Here is an 11,776-nt window from a genome sequence, read left to right on the forward strand (position 1 = left end):
ATGATACTATGTCCCCGTAGCGGGGTTTTTCGACCGTTAAGGGTTAATATTGTTTTCAACTGATTCTATTTTTACACAATTTTTTGGGAACGTATCTATCGTGTAAAAAGAGAATTAGGTGTACTCACTTTTTTACAGTTAGTTTTACGCAATTGACGAGTAAACACAATCGATTAGTTTCTTCGTGTCCATTCTTTATTGGAAGAATTAAGTAAATAGTCAAAATTCATTCGTATATTTTATTAATTAATTTTTTATATATATTATTATATATATATGTATATTATTTTTTATTTTTGTATATATTATTTTTTTATGTATATATTATTTTTTATATATTATTTAAAATAACTACGTAGTCTTTCTTAATAAATTTGAGTTTAATATACCTATGATCTTTGTCATTCATTGGTTATTAAAGGCTTTTTTACATTATTAAATACATTAAATTGTAATTTTAAGTTTATCTAAATAAATATGCGTTTGCAGAACAACACTACGCACGCCACAAATTGGAGAAGAAGCTCGGTTCAATACTTATTCAAGGCTGTACGCGTCGGTTGCAAAGATATATGAATATATATATGTGTACATTTATATATATTTATATATCTCATATATATTTATATATTTCATACATATTTATATATTCTACATATATATTTACATACATATCTACTCTCTATACATACGTTCTCCGGTTTCGTTCCTCATCAAAACCAGGAACATGTAGTTATAAGTTATCTAACCTACGTCAACTATAATTACATTTCAGTTTAATTATTTAATTATTGTGTCGTAGAAACTCTTTAATTATTTAAAAATATTTTGTGTTCAAAATTGTCATGCGTACATAGATTTATCACTCTTACTATGTATTACAACAATCGCACTAATTCGCACAAAACTCCTCTACACTGATCTGCTGCGCTTGCAGCATACCATGGAAGAGTGACCGTGTATCGCGGGCCAATTCAGGCGGTGTTCCCTCCTCCTTGATCTCACCATGTTCGATTACGATAATGCGATCCATTAGTTGTAGACCGCGCAATCTGTGCGCTATGAATAGCACTGTTGAGCTCTTGAAGGCGTTTCGCAGTGCCTGCTGTATGGCTATAGCCGATTCGTCGTCCAGATTGGAGGTACCCTCGTCGATGCACACTACTTTCGCATTTTTGAGTAGTCCACGCGCTAGACACATAAGTTGTCGCTGACCAGCCGACAGATTGGTGCCGCCCTTCTCGATGCGTCCATCCAAACCACCCAGCGATTGTACCAGCTGCGTGGCTGCATGGCAACTGGCAAGTGCATGCCAAATTTCAGAGTCATAGTGATTGTGGCGTGGATCGAGGTTTTCGCGTACGGTGCCTGAGAGAAAACAAAAATAAAAATGTATCAAAATTATTCATATTTCTAAGGTAAAAATGTACTGTTCAATACCTTCAAAGAGGAATGGGTCTTGCGGTATAATGCCCAAACGCTCGCGCAGCACTTTTAACGACAGTGTTTTCAAATTCACACAATCCAATATGATCTCACCACGACTCAGTGGCGCTACACGCATCAATGCCGCCACCAGCGTCGTTTTGCCCGCACCCGTGCGTCCCACAATGCCCACACGCTCAAACGCTTCTGTGCGCAAATTGATGTCATGCAGCGCTGCCGGCAAATTATCGCGATAACGCAGTTCAACGTTTTTGAATTTCAATGCACCTTGACTAGGCCAACCAAATGGTGGATCACATGTGCCTTCGGCGTTGTCTTCACCCTCCAAATGCAGATACTCATTCACGCGTTCAACCGCTACAAACTCCTGCTCAGTTTCAGCAACAGCACTCAGTAGTCCACCCAACAGTCCGGTTATTGAGAGTGCATACGAAATGGCCAAACCGACTAGACCCGGATTTGTGACATGTGCTGAGGTTATGGCAGCAAGAAAACCAGCGCCAGCTACTAGAAAAACACCTAAGAATTGTAAGCGTAGACTTAGCCACTGCTGGGCGGCAGCAGCGGTCAATTGTGCCTTTATACTCTCCTCCAGTTTGGCATGGAAATCGCGCTGAAAGCGCGCACTTGCACGCATTGTGCGAATTGTGACTAGTCCTTGTAGAGTTTCGGTGAAATGTGTATAGAGTGGTGAGAGTGCATTGCTTGAAAGTCGTTTTATGTCGCGCGATGCATAACGGTATCGGTATTGTAGGTTAAGATATATGGGAACCATCGGTATGATTATCAGACCTAACCAGGGCATGGCGTACAAACTTATGCAAAGTGCACCTAAAAATAAGTAATAAAATGTAATTGTAGAAAAATATTTAGTATAGTAGCAAACTTACCTGCGAGACCCAATAATTGCGCCAAGAGGATATTCATTATGAAGGGCAGAGAATCGTCGACTGTGTAAGTGTCCGAGGAAAAGCGGTTTAGTATGCGACCGACGGAGGTGATATCGAAAAAATTGAATTTTGCCTAAGGAAGAAATACATTTTTTTTAGTATTAAGAAGAAATAAAAAGGATTTATATGCGACAAGGAAGTAGCTCAAGCGGAAAAACGCAATATTGCAGTTATATTGGGTTGGGGAATAAGTTCATAGCGTTTTTATATTTTATTTTATTTTACAACGACTTGTTTGCTGTTTGGCAAAGCGTACGTATTCATTTGATAGAACTCTTTCTGCTTTACAAAACTTTGTTAATTGTATTTTTTAGTTATTTAATTTTTTATTAATTTTCAGGCTTTGGAATGGAATAGCCAGTAGACAAAAATCAACATTTTCGACACCTGCTCTTCTTTGCTTTTCATTGAGGTGTCGAAGCTGGCGAAGCAGTCAGGGGCATTTGCGACGTGTATGGAGAAGGTGTCATGGATAGCACGAAAGTGGGTAGCAAAGTTAACAAATGGCGACTTTGACTTCGATGACACGTCCTGTAGCGGAAGACTTTCTGATTTCGATGAAGAACATCTCAAATCACTTTTGAAGAAGAAGAACGGTTGCCAAACCAGTCGCGAATTGGCGGAAAAAACGAACTGTCATATCAATCATAGAACGATTCTCAATCACTTTCATTCAATGGTATTTACCGAAAAATTGGAAGCCTGGGTGCCTCATGAGCTCAACGCATCACTTTGACTCTAGACCAGGCGATCTTTGGCGGAACGGCATCAACAAATTCGTCGAGCGGTGGGAAGAGGTTGTTAACTGCAACGGCGAATACATAATTTATTAACTTATTGATATAATTACTGTTTTTTGTTTAAATAAAAGTCTTCGGTAAAAACGCTACGAACTTATGCCCCAACCTAATATTTTCTTTTATCAATTTTACCGGTAGTAATTTCAATTCATCATTCAAGAGAAAAATCTCTAAATTTTCATATCGACCACTTCAGAGTTATGAAGCAAGGAAAATTTCAGTAAATTGTAAGTTTTAAGGCCTTAGTTCCCAGGAGACTCCAAAGCACCTTCTCCTTGAATGTAGCGCTATAGCGCGGAAAAGGTTTATACATCTTGGCCAACTGCAGCCAGAAGAAAGGCCCTATACTAAGTTTAAGGGTAGATTCACACTATGGTGCCGATCACGGTTCGTTCTCGGTCTAGTCTCGGTTCGGTAAAATCTTTCGACATCTACATTTGTGTTCTTACATCGGTCCAGTCGCGATTCATCGTTCGTTGAAAATGAAAATGAAATTGAAAATTTTTTCAATTCTCCAATAGGTTGCTATTGTCGAAAGACTGAACCGAGAACGCAACGTTATTCACACTATCAGTACAAGTCGCGGCAAGTTCGATCACGCTCCAGCAAAATATTCTTCGAACTTGATCGATGCTGGAGTGTGACTGTACCGAAACTTGAACAGCACGGATAGTGTGAATACAGTCATTGTTTTTCATTTGTGAATATTTTACCGGACCGAGACTGGACCGAGAGCGGACCGTGATCGGCATCATAGTGTGAATCCGGCCTAATAAAGGAACTGAGTTTGGATGAGGTACTGTGATGAGTAGAGGACACAAAAGGCCATGAGGTCGAAGTGCAAACCTCGTAGAGAATTTAATCTAATCTGAGGCTTTAGTTTTATATGAAACTTTTTTAAATATCGAGTGGCGTGTACACACTTTTTGGAGTGTTTGGCCGAGGTCCTCCTCCTATTTGTGGCGTGCGTCTTGATATTGTTCCTCAAATGGAGGAACCTACAACCTCCGAACGTTAGAGATTTTTTATGAGGAGCTTTTTCATGGCAAAAATACACTCGGAGGTTTGCCATTGCCTGCCGAAGGGTGACCGCTATTAGAAAAATGTTTTTCTTAATTTTGGTGTTTCACCGAGATTCGAACCAACGTTTCTCTCTGTAAATTCCGAATGGTAATCACACACCAACCCATTCGGCTACGGAGTTTTTAATTACTTAAAAAATAAAAATCGCAATACTGCATTCCATTTTTTGCGTTTCTTCCTCCTAACGCAATCACATTCACTTACAAACAACACCTTACGCAGCAATTTATCGTGTATGAATATGGCGGCTTTTATGCCGGCAAAAGCGAACAGGAAAGCGCGCGCAATTGTCGCAAGCGAATTTAGCACCGCCAGCGCTGCAAAGATGCCCAGATAATAGCCGGTGTTGTGTGGCGGCTCAGTGTGATTCCTAGTCTGTGGTGACACGTTGTCAACATACTCCAAGTTTGTGCCATTATTTTGTGGATCCAGCGTGGTGTCAGTCACCCAGTGGGCCAGCCACGCATCAGACAAATTGCGTGTCAGCTGCATAAGTATTACGAAAGTTAATGTGGTGATCGCCAAGGGAGTGCCAATGGCTCGCCAGTAACAAGACAGCACATTTAACGAGATTTTGCCGTATTCGCGTGATTCCTGTAAAACAATGAAAGCATTATTTTAATGAAATAATAAAGTAAAATACCGAAAAAATACCTCGAGCATAATACTGTCAACGCTCTTTTTATCAATCGAATTTTGGTCATCCAAATCTATCGAGGACCGACGTGTGTAATCGTATATGTCGTCGGTGGCTTCTACATCCAAATCCAAATTTATATCAACACTTTCGGACATGTATTGGCTTTGAGTTACTTTGCCGTCCTCGATGTGGAGTATCTGAATGTTGGTAAATTTTAGTTTTACTGGCGCATTGATCAAAAGACTTAGAAAAGAGTTATGAATGTCACCTGATGTGCGTGGTAGAACAAGGAGACACTGCGCGTCACCACAATGCGTGTCTTTTCCTTCAACAAGCCAAGTATGCAGTACTTAATAATGTGACGCGAGACGTGCGCATCCAAAGAGGCGAGTATGTCGTCGAGCAAATAAACTGTGAACAACACAAGTAGAATAATAAATGGCAAAAACTGTAATCAAACGTAATCAAATAAACGAAAATGTTTAATAAAAAGAATAGACTGGCACGTATACGTTTATACATACTTAGTCCTGCCATAAGTTCGGTTATATGTTAAGGCCCTCGCTTTACTTGAAAAAAAAAAATTTCGAATTAAAAACAAATTCGATTTAAAAAAATGTCGCTTTAAAAAAATATTTGATTTAAAAATAAAAATTTCGATTTAAAAAAAATTCGATTTAAAAAAAAAACCAATTTAAAAAAAATTTCGATTAAAAAAAAATCTATTTAAAAAAAAAATATCGATCTAAAAAAAATGTCGATTTTTTTTTATTTCAATTTTTTTCTGCTTATTTATGTAGATTAAATATTCAAAAATATCGTCCCCAAACGATTTTTCGAAATTCCGAATATTATATGTATTTACGTAGATATAGCAATTTTAGTGACGCAACCTCTACAGCAAAATTTCAAAATAGCACCTGCTTATTTTATTTATTAAGTTCAAATACGCAAAATAATAATAAATCATATAATTCGTTGCTGTCAACATTTGCTCCAAAGCACATTCATGCTGGGACTCGTTTTTCTCGAAGCCACGTTTTTCAAACTGGCGACACAGATATAGCCGGTTTTACCGAACCGATTTTGATGAAATAAAAATTAAATGACGTAGAATTGATGTCGTTATCGTTCGGGGAACGAATATTTTTAGTATTTTTTCGGACCTTTAAAAAAACAATAAAAGGAGGGTCAAAAACGGTTTTTCATCTTTGAATGTCTGCCATTTTGTCGACTTTTTTTTTAGGATCGTAGTTCACACGATAAAGACATGCACATTGAATATTGTCTTTTTGATTAGACACCTGTGAGTTGCGGAATCCGTGTCGCCAGCGACATACCATTTTTTGAAGGCTGACAACTTTTTGAACGAACCTCGTATGCTAAAATTTTTTTTATTATTTTACAATGCATCAAAAAATAAAATACTGAAAACAAAAATAAAAAAATCGTTTTTTGTTTCCGTTTTACACACTTTTTAAGAAACACCCAAAAACATCATTTCAAATTAGGCGAGGGACTTACTATAAGTCCGTTATAGATATGAAATTAAAATACTTTTTTTTAATGAGGTTCGTTTTATTTAATCGTGTAAATATTGACAAATTCAGATCTGGACTTCCAGACAGCCAATCTTTTGCGGCTCTGAACCCAGGAATATTGTTTTTTAGCCACCGATGGTTGGTTTTTGACTTATGGGCTGAAGCGGAAACTTGCTGGAAGATCCAATGCTCTCCATTCAAGAGAGTACTGCTCGACTGCTTCACTACGTCTTCTAAGATATCCTCCTGGCACACTTTTGCCCCGGTCTTACCCCCTTTTTCCTTTACAAGACACTCCCGATCAAACAATTACGGAGGCTGAATGGTGACCAAGCTGAACAAACTATCCTTGGAACAACATGTTTTGCGTCTTTAGAAGTTTTAGCATTTCAACAGTAAAAGTTTTCTCATCTGTGAAAATAATATTTTCAGGGCCGTTGACTGCGTGCCACCGAAGAAGCTGCTTTAATCTGTCGAGTCTAATTTTCTCCAAGCGCGTTGTCAAAATATGACCAGTTGAGCGACGGAAGGCTTTCATGTGGAGATCATCTCTAATTAGTTTTGACATGGATCTGATCGATCCATTCATTTCCCTGGCATGATTTTCTGCTTTCTCAGGGGGTTTTTGCGAATTCCTTCTCGAACGGCTTTTATGGCTACACTGGTCCGACCCATGCGAGGACAACCAGTTCCTTTTCTGTCTATCACTTCAGACGTTTGCGGAAAACGATTGATCGTGTGGTAAACAAACATTCACGAAATATAAAGTTTTTTCAGCAATTCCTAAGTCTCACTTGCGATGCGATTTTCCGTAACTCTCCACTCCATTGTTAACAAGCGAAATTTGCCACAAAATTGAGTATAATTTATGGGTACACATTGCATACGAATAAAAGCCAAAATAACGGAACTTTTTTCTGCGAATTCGATCTCGCCGTATGCATTGTAAAATTTGTCACAGAATTTATGGCAAGGCTAAGTACATTAAGGATACGCCCCCCGTTTGTCTCACAAATGATGCACCATACAGCGCCAAGCGAATGGTAGAATGACAGCGGATTTTTTGCGAGCAGTTTTTCTCATTGCCAAATTTTTCTTGTCGGTTTCTCAATGTAGTATAATTTAAATAGCAAAATCAAACGTTTATTATTTAACTCACTTTTCTTATCCTGGTAAACGGCGCGCGCCAAAGCTACGCGAGCTCTCTGTCCGCCCGATAGAGTACGTCCGTTTTCGCCAATACCAATTAAATCGCCACCAAGCAATTCCAGGTCTTCGTTCAGCGCACATGCATATAAAACTGCTTTGTACCACTGCTCGTCGAAAACATTACCCCAAATTATGTTATCGCGTATAGAACCGCGTTGAAGCCAAGCCGTTTGGGGCACATATCCGAAGCCTGAAAACATAAAGCTTTGTATTAATAGAAAACACAAAATACGAACCCTGCAACATAATACCCGAAGTAAGTTCGTGCACACATACGGTGCCCGATGTGCAATTGATGCCAGACACTATGGCATCGATTAAAGCGCTTTTACCGCCACCGACAGGACCTTCGAGACATATCAAATCGCCCTTTGCATAAATAAAGTAAACGGTAATAGGTAAATAAAGACAGTAAACAGTAATAAAATAAAAATTAATGAATGAGTTTTGTTACTATACCTTTTTCACCGTTAAATTGACATTTTCCAAACGAAATTTTTGTTGCTGACATTCGTCATTTCCATCATTTGCGCCATTCACATATTCGAAAGACGCCGCCTTCATCTCTAATACTATTGGCTTTTCATCCAATTTCATTGAGCTACCGTAGCCGGTAGATTTAATAATTGGATTGTAGTACGTAGAGAAATCCAGATTAGGCAGCTAAGTGAAAGTGAAAATAATATCCGTAACATATTAAAATTATAGAAAAATTTGATTTTTGCAAAATTCCCCAATTCTAAAATTCTTACATCAACAAGTTCCTGTAGGCGCTTCAATGACACCCAGGCCTCTATTAGTCCATTAAGCACCCAAGGAAATGCATTTAGCGGTCCAATTAGCATATTTAAAAGTGCTACACTTGTATATGTAGATGCTGCCACTAAAGGATTACCCAACAGCACAGATGCACCGAATGTGAGTAACGACATCAACACTGGCGTGGTGGCCCAGAAGTAAACGCACAGCGCATCTAAATATTTGCGTTTTTTTAAGAAATTCACTTCTTCCTTGCGGTAACCACGAATCCGCTCTATAAATATTTCTTCCCACGCATGCAATTTGATCTGCTTTGCACCGCACATAGTTTCGCTGGTCGCAGCCAAACGTAAATCTTTAGCCGACATGAGACCACGCGAATATTGGCCAATGCGTAACGCCAGCAAACGATTTATTGGAATGAGCACTATGCCAAATATTAGCCCAGCCAAGAAGGCGGCTCCCAATTGTGTGTAGAGTAAGTAGAGAGTGGTAAAAAGCTGAAAGTGATAATGATAAATAAACTGTTATGTGACACTTTTATTACACTGGATTTTCCTACCTGGAAAGGTATGCTCCAGAAGGAATGGAAGCTGATGCACGAATTCACTATTCGTTCAGTATCTGTTGACATAAGATTGAGTATTTCCGGGCGTGAACTCTTTAATACACGTGCTTCCAAAGATTTGCGATAAATAGCACTAACAAGCGCTATTCTCATTTTCATGCCAATCATGGACATACGCCACATGAAATGGGTGCCACATATGGCAGCTAAAAAATCACACAAATATTAGATTATATGCAATGAATTAAAGATTATTTTTCTTACATAACCAGGATGTCGCGCATAGCCCAAGTGCGTAAAGGTAAGGGACCCAGTTCGTTTCAGTGTCATCATTTTGATTTTGCTGTTTCAGCAAGCCACCCAGTAGCAGTGGCCCCGCAAACCCAGCAGTATCGGCTATAAATCGTAGTACGCCTATTAAGTAAAACTCGCGCCCAAATCCCTTGTGCAATGCCCAAAACAATGTTTTAGATTGTGAAATACAAATTTGTAGGCGTTCACTTAAACGCGAAATGTTCAATGCATCAGGTAGATCAAATAGATCTTCAATTTTTTTGAGACCACCAACAACACCTTTCGATATTAACGGATCCACCCAGCTAAAAATGAAGCGTGACATGTAGCTGGCTTCGTCTTGTGCATGACCGAGATGCGTTTCATTTAGGTCAAAATGAAAGTAGGTATAGCGGTTACCGAGCAGCGACTCATCTTCCTAGCATTCATATTATAAAAATTCAATTTCATCTTAATCTGAAAAAAGTGTGTAAGGTATATGAAAAAATTTATTTACTCTGCCAGCAGGGTATCGTGGAGTAGCCAAAACCGCATTTCCAGTTGGAATTAACGTTAAAGCATAGAGAAGATCGAAAATCACAGTTACCAAACTCCAAGGCCACCAATCATAATTAACGCTGGTGCGTAACCACACTACGTCCAACACAAATACTGCCAACCATGACACATTCATGCAAAGTGAACCGCGATGGCTGAGTCTGCCAAAACGACGTGTTGATAACAAATAGCCTGTAAGCAAAATTATTGCACACATACATGAAATGCTTAGATAATTTGTTGACAAATTCAATTAGGTAGTAAAAGATTTATGGTACGCACCCACATGCACAGCCCACATCACACCTTCTGCCGCCACAACTAACACATCGACCGGATACAGCTGGACTCCCGTGTGATGAAAAACGAATATCTTCCAGAGGGGGAGTTGCGCCAGCACAATTGTCACACCGACACGCAGATAAAGAAGACGCAATTGCAGCACATCACGCAGCACGCTGCGCGTATAGGAGCCAAAATTATAAGCAGAGATAGCGGCAAATATGGTATAGATTGGGATTTGCAGCACAATCTCCTGAAAGCATGGTAGTAAATCATTGGAGTTACCGGCGAATGGTTTCAACCCAGTTGAGCAAAACTCTGTCCAATTCCAGTACAAAACCACATCTACGTCAGCCATTGTGCCTAAAAATTATGCGCGATATCGGCAGATGTTTTTAGCTCTATTTAGTAGTTAACCGCACTAAAAAAGCAGATACTTTTTAAGTTCATTTCACAACAAATAGTTTGCACAAATATAAATTACATACGTACACATGTTTTTAATTGTAATTGTTTTTGTACAAACCTTGCTATTCTCCAGCCATTCATAATTTTGATAATTCCTTTTTTTGTAAGATTTCTTCTGCTGTATTATTTTCACACTTATTGAATCGCCGAACCAATGAGAATTTGTTAATATAGGCTTCAATGCTCTTGAACGGCTTCGTGCCAAACTTTTTAATATTCAACAAAAATTTTCAACATTATATTCCCTATCTTACTTAGGATCTACTCTTTCGAACCTTTTTGATTGATTTGCCAAAAGAATATGACTAATGCTTCGTCTTATGAAGGAATTGCTTAAATGAAAGTAAACAAAGGCCGTATATTTATTTTCAAAGTACCCTGAAAATCCCCGCAAACAGCGGTCAAGACGAAATCGAATTAAATCTCTATGTTTACAATTGCGGAAGATTTGACAACTTGTACATTGTGAATACGCAAGAAACTGCAAACATATGTGCAATTCCTTAAAAAAAACGAACTCTTTCATCCAACGTTAATAAACAACCACAAACAAACTTAATAACCGTAAATAAATGAATTTACTTTTGATCTTCAATACTAAATACTTTATTTTCATTGCTAAATTAAATATTTATTTTATAAATTAATGCATTTGAAACATATACATGTAAATGTAGATATGTGTGCAGGTACATGTTTTATTCGGGATGCTGTTCTTTATTTAATACCCGTTATATGTGAGAAGTTCAAAGTTTACCGTGTCAAGCTTCTATAGTGTCTTTTGACTTCCCGTCAATGCAGTAGCTAACAAAATGTCCTCCCGTTTCATTCTTCACCACATTCAGCAGACTCCAGTTGGTATTTAAAAGCCCTACGATTTGTTTAGCCAACCGATGCTTTAAAGAATTCTGTTCCATAACGTCGTCCGGTTCAATATTTAAAGGTTAAAGAGCTTGGAATAGCACCGCCAGTGGAAGCCTCTATATCTTTATTTAAATATGAATTTAGCTTACTGATCACAGTCTTGAGCCAATCTCTAGTCCCTGCATTTTTGCAAGTAAGCGACAGCCATCCATCCTCTGATACGCTAGATATAAAACCAACATTTTCGGCTATGTTTTCGGTTTCATCTATTTCGGTCAACAAACTTTGTTTGATTTTCATAATTTCCTCATATTTAAGTTCTACCTGGGGTATTT

The 11,776-nt window shown here is 38.4% G+C and overlaps 1 protein-coding gene across 1 annotated transcript; it reads right to left on the minus strand.

The window, feature by feature from the left end:
- Positions 1 to 357: 357 nt before the first annotated feature.
- Positions 358 to 11,012, minus strand: LOC128863036 (ATP-binding cassette sub-family C member 10). The gene is made up of 15 exons (XM_054101930.1): positions 10,636 to 11,012; positions 10,110 to 10,530; positions 9,787 to 10,019; positions 9,261 to 9,708; positions 8,991 to 9,202; positions 8,422 to 8,928; positions 8,129 to 8,332; positions 7,921 to 8,038; positions 7,620 to 7,859; positions 5,188 to 5,330; positions 4,934 to 5,116; positions 4,484 to 4,873; positions 2,337 to 2,469; positions 1,441 to 2,277; positions 358 to 1,368 (listed from the first exon to the last, which is right to left on the minus strand). Exons 2-15 carry the CDS (start codon positions 10,465 to 10,467, stop codon positions 893 to 895), a joined length of 4,482 nt encoding a protein of 1,493 aa, XP_053957905.1. The 5' UTR covers positions 10,468 to 10,530; positions 10,636 to 11,012; the 3' UTR covers positions 358 to 892.
- Between the last annotated feature and the right edge of the window lie 764 nt (positions 11,013 to 11,776).

The sequence above is a fragment of the Anastrepha ludens genome, chromosome 5 (assembly GCF_028408465.1).
Source record: "Anastrepha ludens isolate Willacy chromosome 5, idAnaLude1.1, whole genome shotgun sequence".
NCBI lineage: Eukaryota > Metazoa > Arthropoda > Insecta > Diptera > Tephritidae > Anastrepha > Anastrepha ludens.

Excerpts from the sequence above, each read along its gene's own strand:
- LOC128863036 (XM_054101930.1), bottom strand. The coding sequence starts at position 10,467 with ATGGCTGACGTAGATGTGGTTTTGTACTGGAATTGGACAGAGTTTTGC. Across the intron at positions 7,860-7,920 it reads TGTGCACGAACTTACTTCGG|GCTTCGGATATGTGCCCCAA; the intron begins GTATTATGTTGC and ends TTATGTTTTCAG. Across the intron at positions 5,117-5,187 it reads TGTTCTACCACGCACATCAG|ATACTCCACATCGAGGACGG; the intron begins GTGACATTCATA and ends ACCAACATTCAG.